Consider the following 16,455-nt stretch of genomic DNA (forward strand, 5'->3'; position numbering starts at 1 on the left):
AGTGTCATGGGGCCAGCAGCTTGCCACTTCCCTCCAGACACTTCTGTGGCCTCTCCTTTCACAGCTTCCCGCCCTGTTTTCTCTCCATTCATTGCGTTCTCCTCTCTTCCTCTCTCCCCCCGTCTCTGTCCTTCTCTCTCTCTTTCAGGAAGGGTCTCACTCCATGCCTTCCTGCTGCCTCTTCTGGTTCTTCTCCTCTCCTTGCCCCCGCTGCTGGGCACCAGCTCTTCTCAGCCCCGTTTGCATCTACTTTCCCCGCTCTGCCTCTCCCTCCCTGCCCTCCTCTCGCCCGTGCCCCGAAGGCGGGGGGGCTGGAGCTGCCCCTCTCCGTGGGCAGAGGGGAGCCTTTGCGTTGCACACATGGCGTTGATCAGAAGAGACTTGAGTTTTCCGGCTCTGGCTCGGCCCTTGACGTGATCCTGATCAAACCAAGATGTTTGGTTAAACAATAAAATAAGATAAAGAAGGTAACGAGCATTTTCTCAGTCACTCCTTCCAGCCCCCGGGTGCAGGGCGAGATGCTCTGTGCGGAGCTCGCCTGGGGGCTGGGGCTGACAGCATGCAGAGGAGCTGCCGTCCTGGCCAGCAGCACCAGGGAGCTGCTGGGGAGCTTGCCCCATTGCGTGCAAGGTGGCCCAGCTACACGGTGCCTGGCCCTTCAGCCTGCACAGGACTTCAACCCCTGGCCCCGAGCAGGGCGGCTGGCAGAGAGCGTGGGTGCCATGTCCCCGTCTGACCGATCCCCTTGCTTCCAGGTGGACAGCGATACCATCTGGAACGAGCTGCATTCCTCCAATGCTGCCCGCTGGGCCGCAGGCAGCGTCACCGAGCTGGCCTTCAAGGTGGCCACCAGGGAGCTGAAGGTAGGCTGGCTTCACGCGGAGGTCCCAGAGCTGTGCATCGCCCCGTGGCCGGGCAGGAGGGGGGCTGTGGGGTCTCGCCAGCTGGCAGCGGGTGCTCCCAGCCCTGTGCTGCCGCGGGCCCTGTCCCCAGCTGCCCCCGGGCGGCAGGACTGGCCAGCCGGGGTGTGGAGGTGGTGCGTGGTGCTGGGGGCAGCAGCTCTGATCACCTCGCCTTTATTTTGTCCCCAGAACGGCTTCGCTGTGGTGCGGCCACCTGGACATCATGCGGATCCTTCCACCGCCATGTAAGGGCCCCTTCCCAAGCCGCAGGGCTTTGGGCTGGCATGTGGGAAGCCGCAAAAAACATCTCCTTGGCTCAAAATCACTGATCACTCCAGACTGACCTCTCCTCGGACCCATGCGTATCCAGGCCGGAGGGAGAGGGGAGGGAGAGCCCACCCTTTGGGGAGCACATGAGCCAGGAGGAAAGGGTGCTCAGGAAGGGCCCGAGGGATAACCAGCTCCAACTCCCTCTTTGCAGGGGATTCTGCTTCTTTAACTCGGTGGCCATTGCTGCCAGGCAGCTGCAGCAGAAAGGGAAACTCGGCAAGATCCTCATTGTGGACTGGGTAAGTGCCTCTGTCCCCCAGCGTGTCCCTGCTCCTCCCCAGGACGTCCCCAGGAGTGGGTGTCTGCACCTCCTCCCAGCTCTGGTTTGGAGCTAGACTGGAGAGCGGCGGAACCTCCTCCTTCGGGGACCAGCTGCAGCGGCATGGCTGGGAACCCCGCGGCGTGTCAGGATGGGGGAGCAGGAGCAGACCCTGGGGATGGGGGACCAAGCCCTGGAGCAGGGTAGAGATCCAGTTGCTTTTAGCTCCGTTAGGCTATTGGGCCACCCTCAAGGCTGAAAAAAAGAGCGCTCTCCCAATCTCTCTCTCCCTCTAGGATGTTCACCACGGCAATGGGACCCAGCAGATCTTCTACAGAGACCCTGACGTTCTCTACATCTCTTTGCATCGTCACGATGATGGCAACTTCTTCCCCGGTAGCGGGGCCGCTGACGAGGTAAAAAGCACCAACAGGCTGCGAGGTCTGTGCAGCTCTGCCCAGGGACGGCAGCGCTGGCGGCGAAGGTGCCAGCCAGCAGAGCAGGGCAGCGCTGGCTTTGAGCAGAGGGTGGTTTTGTGTCAGTGCCTTGCCCGTTGATGCCTGATCCTGCCTGGTTCACCCAGCTGGCAGCAGAGCCAAGGCTTTGTCCCAGCCTGCAGCCAGCGGCACGGGGACGGTGACCGATGGCTGCAAGGCTCTGGGGAATGTCAGGAAAATGCCACAGCTTCTGCTGCTCTTCAGCAAGCTTTGCAAGCCCAACCGGCTCCTGTGGCCCTGACAATGCAGGGGGTCTGGGACACCCAGCCATGCCTCGCCGGAGCCTGGCAGCGATGGAGCCTGCTCAGGGCACTGCCCCAGCATCCCTGCAGGCTGCACCCAGGCCTTCACTGCTGCCCTTGCTCTTTCACAGGTTGGTGCTGGCCCTGGCGAGGGATTTAATGTCAACATAGCCTGGACTGGAGGGCTCGACCCCCCCATGGGTGACCCTGAGTATCTGGCTGCTTTCAGGTACTGTTCCTTGTGTTTCTGCTCATCTCCTCTCTCTCAGTGTCAGGCTGAGCCAGCACTTAACACCTCTTATTTGTTTTTTACCCACGCAGGACGGTGGTGATGCCAATTGCACACGAATTCGCCCCCGATGTGGTGCTGGTGTCGGCCGGCTTCGACGCGGCTGATGGCCACCCGCCACCCCTGGGTGGCTACAAAGTCTCTGCTAAATGTAAGGGGGTGGAAGCAGCGCCGCTGGCTCAGGGCGGGTTGTTCCCGCTGCCCACCCAGGCTGGGACCGTGGCGTAGGGGTGGCAGCTCTCCAGGAGCTGGGGAAGATCCTTGGGGTTGTACCAGCCCACCAAGGGCCAGGGCCCCAGCGTTTCGGGTAGGGAGGCTGACAACCACCCCTCGGGCTTCTCCTCCAGGCTTTGGCTACATGACGAAGCAGCTGATGAGCCTGGCTGGTGGAGCCATCGTCCTCGCGCTAGAAGGTGGCCATGACCTTACGGCCATCTGCGACGCATCCGAGGCCTGCGTGTCAGCCTTGCTGGGCAACGAGGTGAGAGCTGGGGGTCAGCGGGTCCTGGCTGTGGGGCTGTACTGACGCTGCGAGCCGAGCCCTGGGCACAGCTCCCTCCTGTTGACCCCCTGTGCCTTCCTTCGGCAGCTGGACCCTCTCCCAGAGGAAAGCATGAGGCAGAAACCAAACCCCAACGCCGTGCGCTCCTTGGAAACAGTGATCCAGGTCCAGAGTGAGTGTCCTAGGGCTGGGGGCTCGGTTAGTTAACATGGAAGGGCCAAGTGCTAGCCTTTCCTCCCCTCTCCAGTAAACCCCATGACCCCCAAGGGGACACTTGGCATAAAAGACCCCAGTGGAGCCCTCCACCATCATCCTCCTCACGGAAGGGCGATGCCCCGTATGTGCACTCACTGCAAGGGAAGCCTGGAGACCTGGGGCACCCCTGTCCTGGCACCTCCTGATTTTTTGTTTCTCCTGCAGGTAAATACTGGGTGGCCGTGCAGCGCTTTGCCGCCAAGCTGGGCTGCTCCTTCCTGGAGGCGCAGCACCACGAGGCAGAAGAGGTGGAGACGGTCACAGCCTTGGCCTCTCTCTCAGTGGCCGTGATGGTGGAGAAGAGGTGATGCTCTTAACTGAGCCTGGGAGATGTGGGTGCCCCTCGCTCCCTGCGTGCCTGGGTCCGAGCCTTGCTGTCACGGGGGTGGCAGCAGAGAAGGGCCGTGTCCCACAGCCAGATGAGCTTCTGGGAGGTCAGGACAGTGCTGGCTTTAAGAAGGCTGTGGGAGATGAAATTACAACCATCCTCCCCACCGAGAGCTCTGATCCTGCAGCCCTCACATCGCGGCAGATTTGGCCCCAGCGTTCATCAGTGGGTGATGGGGTGAGGCCCTGCATCCACGTGGTCAGGACCTGGATTGGCTTCTGGGGGATTCAGCGCTGGGCTCTTCCTAAACAAGATGAAACCGAGACCAAATCCTCTTTGCTTCCTTGGAGGCTGGAGGTGTGGGGGTTCATCACCTCCTTTCAGCAGGGTCCCCACCTGCCCACCGCCTTTTCTCATCCTCACCAGGACTCAGCCAGAGTCTACGTAGGTCTTGGTGAAGCGGGAAGCACTGGGAGGCTTGTGTAGATGCTGGACTTGTCAGAACCTCCAGCTCGATGCTGAGGGATGCGTTGTGTCACACAGGTCCCCTCCTCATCTCATGTGTCGTATTTCTCCATTTCAGGCCACAAGACGAGCCGATGGAGGAAGAGGAGCCCATGAACCAGTGACGAGCAGTGACGTTCTCTGCTCCCCTGCTTCCAGGATGTGGCTGGACTCTCCTGAGCCCAGCGCTCGCTCTTCACTCCTGGCTTCCCATTTGCCACGTCATCCTCACTCCCCGAGTCACGGTCCTGAAACGGCCTGGACCTTTGGCTGCCACCTCTCTAGGTCTCCCAGAAAGGATGCTTGTGCAGCCACCTGGAAGATGTCCTCCTGCTCGGGACCGATGGAAAACCACAAACTCCCTCTGCAAGGTGTGGCCTTGCAAACCTAGACCGTGCCTGCAATCAGTCCCCAGCTTTCGGGACCTGAAACCCCTCTGGGGACACGCGTGAGGGGCCTCCACCCCTCTGGCTGCGGTGGCAGCCAGATGCAGACCTGCCCTTCTCCTGGGACCTTCCTCACCCTTGGGGAAGGGGGTGGGTGTTGGGATGGATGTCGTGGCTGTGCTGTACGTGGTTAGAGCCGCCTTCAGGACTGCGCCCAGAGCTCCTCTCTGGCCAGGCAGTGATGCCTTTGAGAAGCAGCTCTGTGTTTTGCTCGGAAGGGACAGGCTCTCTGTGTCTTCTCGCGAAGGCTTCGTGGCTCCGCTTCCTCTGGTAGGGCTCAAGGAGGGAGCGAGCGTGACAGTGAGATGGGGTAGGGCCTCGCTCTGCACGAGAAGGGTTTGGACGGCTGTGCACGATGCGCCGATCGCCTTGCAGCTGGGGCAGAACAAGGGCTGGAGTGTCTGCAGCGCCCAGGATTGCACCCGTGGGACATCCTAACCACTAACCAGAGCATGAACCCTCTGGTGCCGGGGCTCTGATTTGCACTATATACAATTGACGTGTGCTAATGTGAACCTTACGTACTCTTCTTTCCATGGGAATTTCGGGAACAAACACCTCTTCGTGTGGACGTTACCAAGGTGCCTTGAGCCCTTTTCAGCAGCCCGCTGACCTGAGGATCTGTATCACCGCAGACCCCTGTAACCCCTAAAGCAGGGGCAGCCCAGCTGTCTTCCAGTCCCCCCCGAGCCCACCCCCAGAACCCCCATGGGCTCCTCTTCTCCAGCTGGGATCAAACCAAGTCCTGTCGCCCTCTGCCTGGTGCTCAGCTGCCCCAGGGATGCCCAGAGCCCCAGCAATACAGTGCCTGCTTCTGCCCAGGCTGTCTTGGGGTGACAGAGGCAGGGTCGGGCCCCCCAAAATGCGGTGTCCATCTAGATTTGCCTTCTTCCCATCTCATACTGCAACAGGGAGTTGCCATCGTGTGCCTCCTCATCCCAAGAGCCTTCCCCATGTCTTCCCCGTGTCCCGTGGGTTGCCCCGCAAGGACAGGTCCCCGCTCGGGCATCGGGGTGCTGGGCCGCAGCGGGGTTTGGGGACGGCTGGGCTGGGGCGGAGGGGGTGGACGGGACACAGACCTGGCTGAGCTCGGAGGCGGCCAGGTCCGTCTGCAGGCACAGGGAGGAGATTTTGTAATTTAAAAAAAAAAAAAAAAAGTAACAAGGAGAGAGAAAGAAAAAAAAAAAGACAGAAGAATAAAACATTTCTGTGTCTCAGACTGCCCAGAGCTGGGGTCCAGCAGCGCCGGCCAGCGGCACAGAGACCGGGGAGGCTGTGAGTTCCCTTACGGCGGGGTGGCACGCCGAGAGGTCACCGTGGCCACGCTGCAGCACTGCCCGTACCCCCCGATGGCTGCCTCCTTGCTGCCGGGGCTCAGGTACCCGCGCTCGCCCTGCAAGGTGGTCCTGGGATGGGCACCCTCCCAGCAGCCTCTTGCTGGACCGGAGAGAGCCCGTTGCTTTGCAGTGGGACAGCTTGGGCAGGAAGGGGTTACCAAGCACCCCAAAACCTCTCTCTGTCTCCTCCAGAGCCTGGCATTTGTAGATGCTGTCCCTCCATCCTGGGTCTCCCCCCGGGCGGGCTGTGGGGTGCTGGGAGGGACCTGCTGCTTCTCCAGCCTTGGGGCACTTGAGGGTTTCTGGTGTCCCCAAGCTGAGGCTGGTGCTGCCACCCCATCCCTCTGCTCCGGCCCCTTGGCTGCGCTGGGCACCCACAGCCCCCATTGCCGTGGCTCCTCCGGTGCCACCACCTCTCCCTCCGTCAGCCTCGGTTTCCCTTCCCTGCTCAGTCCCAACCTCACTCCCATTTCTCCCAGTGGGTCCCAGCTGGACTCAGGCCACGCAGGAGCCGTCCTGATGCGACGTGGCCCATGGCCGCTCCTCACCTCCAAGGAAGCCCAAAGCTCAACATCGAAGGAGAGTTTGTGCCCCAATTTCCTCCAGAAGAAAGCTGTGGTTGCAACTGGGCAAGCTCAGCTGTGGAAGCTGTTACAGAGGGACATGCCCCAAGCAAACAGCCCCTTTCCTCGCTGCTTAACTTCTTCAGTATTGAACATTTTCAGGTTTCCTCCGGGTCTATCAGGGCAAGATACCAAAGGAAAAAAAGCTGTGATTAATTAAGCTCATGAATTCAAGGGCTGGCCCTTCCCAGCCTCCAGCCTGGCAGCTGGGAGCACCAGCCTGGGCTGGGGTGGGTGGCCAAGGTGGCGTTCATCCTTTGCGCCCTACGTGGTGGGTCACCCCACACCGGAGCCGAAACCCCGAGCAGCCCCTCCGCATTCGCTCCGCTCTTGCGTCACCCCGCCGATGTGCCCAACGGCTCACGGGAAGCGCCGGCTCCGGCTGCCAACCGGTCGCTTGTGGTTTCAACCCCGCAGACGGGGGCCAAGCGACGCAGCGGCGAAGCGTGGGCGTTCGTGTGAGCACGACTTTTTTTCTAGCAGTTATGTGCTTGCTTGGAAGGGTCCCGTCTCCCTGTGGGTGGCACCTCCTCGTCCCCAGGCCCCCCTAAGCACCCCTTTCAGTGGTGTCCGCTGAGCACGGGGGGCAGAGGAGGTGGTGGGGTCCCATGGGTGGAGGTCCTGCCGTGGTGATGCTGAAGCCCAGGTCTGGGTGGGCGCGTTGCTGCCTGAGTGCTCCCACCGCTTCTCGGTTAGGATGGAGGGAGGGACCTCACCGAGCTCCCATCTGCCTGATTTTAGCAGCTGATCATCAGGCAGAGGAGTCCCACCGTGACGCCGATGGTGGACATCTCCTCTAGCTCCAGGGAGGAGCTCCCCTCTGCAGCCATCCCTGTTGCTGCGCCCGTGCATCCCAGGTGAGCGCGCTCCATCCCGTTGCACGTGGAGAACGGGACCTCCAAATCGGGCACCGGGTCCCACGGAAGCCCCTCGCGCTTTCCCGCTGACGGGATGGCTTGTCGTGGCCCAGCCTCCTGCTGGGGACAGGGTTTCTTGGGGGGTTCCCCCAGACTGGTGAAGATGCTGAGGGCCTGAACATCTCCAGATCCATCCCTCCTTGCCCCGAACACCTTCCCCCCTCAAACTTTCTGTGTCTTTGGTGACAACCGCCATGACCGTGACTGTGAGCACTGAAAAACCCCAAGACCTTGGGTCAAATTATTGTCCTTTCCTTAGAGCTGATGTTTTGCTCATTTTTCAAATAAGTCCATGTAAGAATTTTTTTTTAAAAAAAGACTCAACAAAACGTTACTTTTAAAATCGTTTTTTAAAAGATAACTTTACCCTTTTTTTTTCAGACAGGGTTGGAAGCCTGAGTCTCCACATCACGAAGAGGTATTTCCCCTTTATTTTTAAAGCACATTTTATTTTTTTGAAAGAAAATTTCTATTTCTAAAGGTGGTTTCATTTTTCATATGTAAAATACTTCCTCTGATGCAGTTCACGAAGCCATCCACAAGCCTATTTTTAGTGGAATTTTTATTTTTTTAAGCACATTCAGATCTTTTTAAAGGCTGCGGTCAGCTCCCGGGAGCAGGGAATCCACTCACGGTGTACATAAAAATGAGGATTATATAGGAAAAGGTAGTCTGAGCCTTGCTGTCGCTTCTCGTTGGATTCTCTGGTGTACAATAAAGTGTGATCGCTAATTGAAACTCTGCTGTTGGGGCCTTTGTAAATGCTTCTCTCCCACCTGGATTATTTTGGGTTGCATGCTTGTTGCAGCCTTGCTTACAGGGACTTTTTTTCCCCCCCTTCTCTGCTATAACGAGCAAAACCACCTGATTCTTTTTTACCCGATTTAATTAAAGCTGGCCGAGCAGCAGCGCTGATGGAGGGTGCAGGGGTGGGCACGCGGCCGCGCCGCCTCGTGCTCAGGGCATCACCATTTCCTTAGGAAACAAGAAGATTGAACGCTGGAAAATTCCCCCTGGACTTTATTGGGATTGTCTGGAAACCCCGAAACCCCTCCGTCATCCCCCCAGCATCTCTGCGTCCCCCAAAAGCGCCTGGATCCCCCCCGAGCAGCGCCGCTCCCGAGATGCCCCCAAACTCTCCCACTCCTGCGGGGAAGAGGGAAGGGCTGCGTGCGACGTCTCCAGCCTTATTTTCCAATCATTTCAAAGAAATTGGGTTGTTCCAACAGAGTGATTGTGAGACACGTCCACGGATACGAGTGAGCAGAAGGCGTCGTGAGCCTCGGGGTTCGGCAGCCCCCCCAAAATCCGCTTTGCACGCCAGGCAGTGGTGCAAACCGTGGTGTCACTACGGTGCAGACCTTCAGAGCAGGACACAACCCATGAGCCGTGCTGGGCTCCGCGCTCGGTCCTTGGCCAAACCCTTGGTTGCTGCGTTTTCACATCCCCGGGGGGCTCTAGGAAGCGGTGAGGACCAGGCCAGCGAGGGACGGCTCCAGCCCTTCCCATCATCCCGAGAGGCGTTGTCCTGCCTGGTCCCGGCAGAAGGCAGCTGCCTGCATGTCCTGGCTGCAGGCGGTGGGGGATGCGGGGAGGACCAAGCCCGCTGAACTGGGGACATCGGCTTCCCTGCAGGCTCGGGAAGCAGGCAGCTAGTACCGGAGTAGGTAAGTCGACTATATCTCACCTGCGAGTCAAAAATAAATTACACCCTAAAGAGTTTCATACATGGCATCCAACCAAGCTCGTTCCAAGCAAAACCACCTGGGTCCTGGTTCGGGTCCCTCTGCCCCAGCCCCGGGGTTTGGAGGGGGTCAGAGCAGCCCCAGGCGAGGGGGCTGGTGGGGTGGGACGGGGCGCCTGCTCTCCTGCTCGCCGGGGAGGCTGCTGGTGTTTTTCGGGTGCTGGAGCAGAGCGGGGTGGCTGGGTCTGGGTGCCCGGGCGCTGGCGAGCTGCTGCTTGTTTCCATCGAGGCGGAGGCGTAAGACCTAAGGGGAGACAGGCAGGGTCAGCCTGGCTGCCAAGTCACCGAGGTTTTGGCTCGGCACAGCCAGCCCAGGCTTCCCAAAACCATGCAAAATCCGGTGCTCGGCTGGGAAGCTGGCGGGGGGAAGAGCCGCATTCGGTTGCTGGCTCCTGAGCCTTCGTGCTTCGCATTCGCAGACTTCCCCGTAGCCACAAGAGTTTGGATGGGACGCGCTGGGAAATGCCCGCGCACCTGAGCCCGGGACCGTCAGAGGGCAAAAAAATCACAGCTTTTGCCCCAGATATGCTTCTCTGGGCAGACGGAGAAGGGAAGGAGCCGAGCTGCTCAGCTCCCCCTCCCTCCCCTCCGTGGGGACGCCCGGTGTTATCCCGTGATGAACCGTGCCCTCTCCAGCCTGGAGGGTGACAGGCTGTCCCCAGGGTGGGTGACGCCGGAGGGGACCCCGCAGAGCTGCCGGGCGCCTCCAGCCGATGCCGGACGCCAGCCTGGAGCCAGGGGCCGCGGTGCAGCTGAACCCAGCGCAAGAGCAGGGCGAGCCAAGCCGGTGGCCTGATCCGGACCTTGGGCAGGGGAAACGTCTCCTGCAAGGGCTGGAGGAGATTAGAAATGGCTCCAGGAGGTCTTGAGGGACTGGGCATGGGGGGCGAGGGGAATCCAGCCCTGTGGGGCAATGGCTTCATTTTGCTGGCCCTGGCGCTCTCTGGGCTTCCTCCCCATCACCCCCAGGTCTCTGGTTTTATTTCATCCCCCCGCCTCGCTTTGCCTCCTGCTTTTCTAGTCCCTCCTTGCGCAAGAGCCGAGACCTTTAACTCTGGAGAGGAGCCCGGAGAGGAATAAATCAAACCCTTCAGTAATTCACCCCTGGGCAGCAGCTGAGGTAATGCAGACGGGGCCAGCAGGCTGCTGGGGGCAGCCCCTGCCCACCCTCTCTGCAGGCAGGGCTGCCCGCGGGGCTTGCAGGCAGGACAGAGCCTGCCCAGGCCTGGTGGCAGAGAGAGGAAAACAAACCCAAAGCCCGACGTGTCCCATTGCCGTCCCTTTGGGACCGTGGGCCGAAAGGTCCGTGATGGGCGCTGTGCACATCCACGGTGCTCAAGGGCAACGGTGCCCGGCACAATGGGCAACCAAAAAGGCTGGTGTCCACCTTGCACGGCACGGGGATGTCCTGGGTGCGGGAAACACAGGCAGGAGCATCTCAACCCAGCCCGTATAAAAGTTAATGGTCTCCCCTTGCCTCACGGCACGGCCATGTCTCAAGCCAACAAGGTCTAACACCAAATAACGCACTCACGGCATGATTTTGAAGGCTGCCGAAGGGCTGTGGGAGCCTCCAGAAGGGGCCAGCCCAGCTCCGAGCGTGCGGGGCTTGGGGACGGACGTTCATGGGGCTGGCGTGGCCCAGACCACGGAGCCGGGGAGATGCATGGCTCTGCGAGCCCGTCCCCAACGCCCCGGCTGCCGGCTGCCCTTCCCTCCCTCCGCTGCATTAACACCCTCGGCTCTGCTCAGGTACCGCCCTATAAAAGGAAATTAAATGCAAAGCCCATCTCGTTAACGCATCTCCTTCGTTCCCCCCCAGATCCCAGGTGCACTCCCATGACGTTCGGCGATGAAATACAGGCTCGTTTCAAAGGCATTCCTCTGGGCTAAGCGAACGCAGCTGAGATCTAGCGAGCCCGTCTCCTCGCGGGGATCGTAAACCGGCAGACATTTTAATGCTCGTGAGGGCTGGCTCTGTAATTTTACCTCTGTTTTAATTTTAACTAATCCTGAGTAGTGCTGAGGACCTGCCTCCCTGCGATGGAGAGGAGCCCGGTCCCCCCAGGGAGGTTTGGTGTTGAGTTCTTCCGTCTTTAACAGAAAAGTGGAACTTTTTGCTAGCAAAAGGGTTTTCTGATGGTGAAATTAATGGCAGCCCCTGTCTCCTCTTTGACATGCCCTTGTGCCAGATGCTCTCGTGCCCAGGGAGCTGGGGAGGGATGGCCGGACAGCCTGGGGCTCTCCCTGCTTCAGCCTGGGCTCTGGGAGCTGCGGCAGAGCAGCTCTGGGACGTCAAGGTGATGCCACCGGCACGGCGTGGGCAGGCCGTGGTCGGGCCGAGCATCCCCAGCCCCGTCTGGTCCCCATCCTGCATCCCTACCCGGAGCCGGTGCATGAACCCGGCCCTGGGATTTTGGGGAATGATCCGCTCCCCTCATGTAGGGCAGCTCCTCCTGCCCCGGAGCACTAAAGCTGGAGCCTCCAAGGCACCAAACATCTCTGCTACCCACCCACCCTACGGACGCCGTGGCAAACGCTACAGTGGCTCTGCGCTTGTCGGGAAAGACAGCAGCCTTTGGAAGAAACTTCTGGCCTCTAAACCTGCTCCAGACCAGAGCAAGGAGCAAACCCCAGCAGCGTCCCGCCAGAGCGCATGGATGGGAGCACGGCTGGTATTTAACACAGCCCCTGACCCGAACGGAAAAAAGAAAAATCACCCGGGCACAAATTTGCCAGGATTTGGGCAACTCCTCGTCCCTCCTGGGAGCTCAAACCAAAAGCGAAAGCGAGGTGGTTCCTGCCAGCACGACTCCTCGCCCGCTGGACCTGGCTATGGGTAGCCCCGCGCCTGGGCTTGCTCTAACCCAGCCCGGGGGTCCTGGGCCACCTCAGCCAGTTTAACCAGCCATGTGCGAATGGACCCACTTCTCGCTGCTTTCGAAGGACCGATCCAGGGTGACAAGCCAGCTCAGCCAGCCGGGATTGCGCTTTCTTGCCAGTCTGCAGGGGGAATCTCAGCTTTTTGAAGCAGATGCTGCTTTAAATGCATTTTCTGAGCAGATCTGAATAGGGAAGGGAGCTCTCCCCAAGCTCCTTTAATACCCTGGTGCTTTAATACTGTGCAATGAGACATATTTATAAATAAAAGAAAATGAAACAGCCACCCGACAAAGCAGACTCCAAGCAAGAGCAACAGTCCCCAAAGGGAAGATTTATCCAAGGTCTTTGAGGATAGACAATTAAGTGAGGGCAACGCGAGAAAGCCAATAAATCCAGGGAGACAAATGAAGGGCAAGGAATATCACCCCGTACAACTCCGCCAGTCTTTCCCCCCCAGCAGTTTCAGCTTCCAGCCTCATTTTCTCCTCCAGCAGGAAAAGAAACCATTTTAATGTGCTCAAGACTGTGCTGCAAAAACCGTGAGCTTGGGGGACTTCAAACATTATTTTTCTTGCTCGAGGGCTCAATCCCTCTTTCCCCGGATGATGTCTCCTGGTTAACAAGGGCATATCCACATCCAGCTATTCCAGCGCCCTTTGATATTTAATAGGCTGAGTTCCAGTGGAGACCAGTATGCCGGCGCTCACAGCAGCCATTAGCTGCTTTACATTATAAAATTGCAGTCCCATTGCAAGCGCTGGGTTAATTCACTTACGGGAGAGAGACGCAGCCTCTCCAGCTCCGGCATCGCTTCCCCTGTGGCTGTTCCCCCTTTTTGGTCTTTGCTTAGCAAATCCTCCTCCCATTACTCCCCTGCCCAACTGGGAGCTGCTAATTGGTACCCGAATACCGCCGCAGGTTGGCACAAAGCAGATTATTATCTATTCAGCTGAAGGATGCTTTGCCTCAAGGCAAGCACCGAGCCGCTTGGGATGAATATTAACCAGCAACGACGAGCACACTGAGAGCACCACGCTCGCAGGACAGGAGGGATTTTACACGGAGGGTTTTTTTCGTTTAGCAGAGACATCTTTAAGATCACTAAGGGTCTTTAATTCCTCTGTTTATCATGGGAACACAATTCCTGCCAAGCACTCAGCTTGAATAAACAGGTCTGCAAGTCACTGGCCGGGCGCAGCGCTGCACGACAGCCCACACACGCAACCGGGAGCAGACACGCGTGCGCCGAGCGCCACGGCCCTGAGCCTGGGCGCGATGGGGAGGGGACTCAGAAACCCCACACCTTCCCAAGGCGAGGACGCCTTTAGCTGGGCTTTCACGAAGTGCACAGCTCGGCAGGGCTGAAGCCCTTAAAAACCATCCACCAAAGCAAGCCACGCTCCCGCCGGGCCGATGCCACCTCTCTTGCGAACCCAGGAGCGGGGCAGAGCCATGCCGAGCAGCCCCCGTCTTTTGGGAGCACGCACGGAGCACCCCGCGTCCCCCGAAACAGGATAACGCAGCCGCAAACTGCAAAACGTGCTGCCCAGAAGAGGGTGGGGGAGGCTCTGGGCTTGCTCTGCGCGGGGGCTCAGCATCCCGCCTGCCCCCGGTAGCTTTTTGGCTTCTCAAAGGGAGAACGAGTAACCGCAGGCTTCGCTTCTGGCTGTCCCGAAGGGGAAGGTGTCCCTGGCAGCACCCGGCCACGGCTCAGGGGCAGCAATCCTGCGCCCAGCAAGGACAGTCTTTCTCATCAGTTTTTAAACAACCGGGTCTGCCCCAAATAATTGAAATCTACACACGGATTTAGAAAACGGGCAGTTTTTCTGTTGGTTAGGAGAGATTAGCAAGGTTTGCAGGAAAAGGAGGGTTTAAATGTGGCACATCCTTAAAGGAAATCCCCCTGGCAGCTGGTCAACATCTTTAGCCAGCGGCTGCACCTATACCTGCAGATCTGGCCTGAAAGTCGGGGCTTAACCACTTAAGAGTGGCAAAACCCGAAGGCAGGGGGGTCAGCGGTGCTCACGGCAGGCGGCAGGGCACCGGCTGCGGCAGAGGGTCCCTGCCTGCCCGGGGATCACCTGGGCCCCTTTGCAGGAATTTACTATGATTTATTTTGTCTCAAAATGGCCACTTTCCTCCCTTTCCCACTCCCTCTGGCCTTTCAAAATGTAAGACCAGGGTGGAGAGCAGATTTTTTTTTTTTTTTTTTTTGCAATATGGCTTTCCCCCAGATGTACCCGAGAGGCGAAGGCATCGGAGCCCTCGTCCTCGCCAGGCTGCACCCACGACGAGGCGGGGAGCGGCGGTCCCACCTCGGGCTGCAGCATCGCCCCAGCTCCCCGCCCCAGCCGGGGCTCAGCACGGCTTTAACGTGGGTTCGCAGCCGCTCAGCACTTCTCATCACAGGCTCTGGACTGTCTCCTGTTATCGATCTGCTGCTTCTGCCTGCAGAGAAACCACGCCTGGGCACCGGCACACGGGTCCCTGCGCTGAGCTGGGACTTCAGCGAGACTGGCCGGGAGGAGAAACGGCGCCTAAGGAGGTTGCACAAGGCTGACCCCGATAGCTGGCAGAAAATGAGACTAAAAGGGTTTTCCACGTTGCAGCCCTTAGTGGTGGGCGCAAGAAAAATACGAGTCCTTTTGCAGTTGGCTTCTCCAGAGACCCGGCGGTCTCTTACCCCCAGTGCCCGGGCCGACACAAGGCAGGGGTTAATGAGCCGGGTGCCCAAGGAAAGCCAGAAGCCCTGATCCTGTTTAGGGGACAATGGGGGCTCTCAGGAGCTGGGCTGGGCTCCCCTGAAGTGTCCCCAAAATCCACGGCTTGGGAACGTCCTCCAGAGCTTTCTGCTCCTGCTCATAGGCTGCAGGAACATTAGCAGGTAGCTGACCCTTCTCCCCGTCCCCCTTTCTCCCAGCCCAACGAGACCTAAGGCACTGCAAACAGGGTTATTCCCCTCTCAGCAGCTTTGCCAGTGATGCTCAGGTGGTGGCTGGATGGTGCTGAGTACATCGAACAAGGGGTGCAGTGCAACGAGCGGGCAAACGGCAGTCTCAATATTTTGTTCCCTGTGGTGCAGAATGCCTACGGCTCCGAAGGGATTATGGAGCCCATCTTTTCTGCGGTGCTTTAGGAGAGGGCTAGGGGAAAGCCGGGCGGGCTGGAGGCCCCAGGGCCACCCAACACCTTCAGGGAGCGGCTCCCAGGTTTTGCCCGGGTGGCAAGGACAAGGCTGGGCTCTTCGCACAGTGGGAGCAACAGCAGCCGTCGGCCGATGGCTGCGGGGCTGCCGCTGGTCTTGCTCGTGCGGTTTTGACACCTCGGTAAGCCACGCACGTTCAGGAGGGTGTCTGCTGATCTACACGCCCTCCCGGGTTACCGTGAGAGGATAAATCAGATTTTTAAGCCTTCGTTTTAAACCTTTCACTAGCCTGCCCTGGACCAGACCCCGCTAAATGAGATCAGTTGCTGTAGGGCTCTGCTGCTCGGCCCCCTGCAACGTCCTACCGGCCCCGGCAAGGCTGGGAATTGCCACCTCCTCCGACCGCTGGCCTTGGCAGCGTCTGGGGTTCGTTAAAGCAAATCACTTGCACGTGGAGTGTGAGGAGGGGGCGGCCGCTGTGCGTTTCCCCCGCAGGACCGAGATGGGGAGATGCGTGGAGGATGCAGGAGCGAGGGATGTGCAGAGGTGTCGGCGGGGAGGTGGCGATACATACCCCGGCTCAGTGGGACGCGGACATGGACCAAGCCCCTTCCATCCTCCAGACGGAGAAGGCGTAGCTGAGCCTCTCGTGGGCCAGGTAGTTGCAGCTGGTGATCTTGTGGTCCAGCTCATCGCTCTGCAGGACCTGGTACAAGAAGTCTATGTAACGGGCGGCCAGCTTGAGGGTTTGGATCTTGCTCAGCTTGTCGGAGGGCAGCGTCGGGATGATCTTCCGCAGCTCCGCGAAGGCGTCGTTGAGCGACTGGGTCCGCTGGCGTTCCCGCACATTGGCGATCACACGCTGCGTGTGCACGTCCTCGAAAGACTGCGGGACAGGGCTGCGCTTGCTCCGCTTGCCCTGCGGCGAGGGCGCACCGCAGTCCTCCGCCGGCTTGCCCCCCTGGCCACGCTTGCGGAGGCATTTCTTGTGCAGCCGCTCGCCTTCCTCCTCGCTGGTGACCAGGCTGCCTTCGGGGGAGTCCGGGCACATGCTTTCCTCTTTCATCTTCTCGGCACCTTGCAGGCGAAGGGCTGTGGGGTCTCACGAGATGCGACGGCCACAGCACATCGGCAAGGCGGCCTGGAGAGCAGCCAGCGCCCACTCAAGAGGTGCAGCCTGGAGCATCCACCCTTCCACCTCCCCAGACTCCCCAAGCCTTGCGGAGCCCTCCAAGGAGCTCGGTTGGTTTTT

General features: G+C 59.5%; 2 protein-coding genes across 16 annotated transcripts in view; one reads left to right on the forward strand and one right to left on the reverse strand.

Moving 5' to 3' along the window:
* HDAC7 (histone deacetylase 7) overlaps window positions 1-8,272 on the forward strand; it is a 98,157-nt gene extending 89,885 nt beyond the window's left edge. For 8 of the 15 annotated variants that reach the window (XM_087771013.1, XM_087771010.1, XM_087771006.1 and 5 more), the window contains 10 exons: window positions 756-863; window positions 1,092-1,147; window positions 1,384-1,471; window positions 1,788-1,907; window positions 2,362-2,459; window positions 2,552-2,670; window positions 2,867-3,000; window positions 3,109-3,193; window positions 3,442-3,580; window positions 4,188-8,270. In XM_087771013.1, coding sequence (XP_087627139.1) covers window positions 756-863; window positions 1,092-1,147; window positions 1,384-1,471; window positions 1,788-1,907; window positions 2,362-2,459; window positions 2,552-2,670; window positions 2,867-3,000; window positions 3,109-3,193; window positions 3,442-3,580; window positions 4,188-4,233 — 993 coding nt within the window. In that variant the 3' untranslated portion in view covers window positions 4,234-8,270. Of the gene's footprint in view, window positions 1-148; window positions 716-755; window positions 864-1,091; window positions 1,148-1,383; window positions 1,472-1,787; window positions 1,908-2,361; window positions 2,460-2,551; window positions 2,671-2,866; window positions 3,001-3,108; window positions 3,194-3,441; window positions 3,581-4,187 lie in introns of those variants that run through there. The other 7 variants (XM_087771007.1, XM_087771008.1, XM_087771009.1 and 4 more) reach the window with 4 other exon arrangements.
* An 816-nt stretch (window positions 8,273-9,088) lies between these two features.
* Window positions 9,089-16,452, reverse strand: LOC104011965 (twist-related protein 2). Its single transcript, XM_009464278.2, has 2 exons — window positions 15,778-16,452; window positions 9,089-9,419 (listed from the first exon to the last, which is right to left on the reverse strand). Exon 1 carries the CDS (start codon window positions 16,267-16,269, stop codon window positions 15,784-15,786), a length of 486 nt encoding a protein of 161 aa, XP_009462553.1. The 5' UTR covers window positions 16,270-16,452; the 3' UTR covers window positions 9,089-9,419; window positions 15,778-15,783.
* Between the last annotated feature and the right edge of the window lie 3 nt (window positions 16,453-16,455).

Source organism: Nipponia nippon, unplaced genomic scaffold, assembly GCF_047370975.1.
Source record: "Nipponia nippon isolate SJK-2023a ecotype South Korea unplaced genomic scaffold, ASM4737097v1 scaffold_35, whole genome shotgun sequence".
Lineage (NCBI taxonomy): Eukaryota > Metazoa > Chordata > Aves > Pelecaniformes > Threskiornithidae > Nipponia > Nipponia nippon.

Bases quoted from the DNA above. Each gene is read 5' to 3' on its own strand.
- LOC104011965 (XM_009464278.2), bottom strand. From the start codon at position 16,269: ATGAAAGAGGAAAGCATGTGCCCGGACTCCCCCGAAGGCAGCCTGGTC.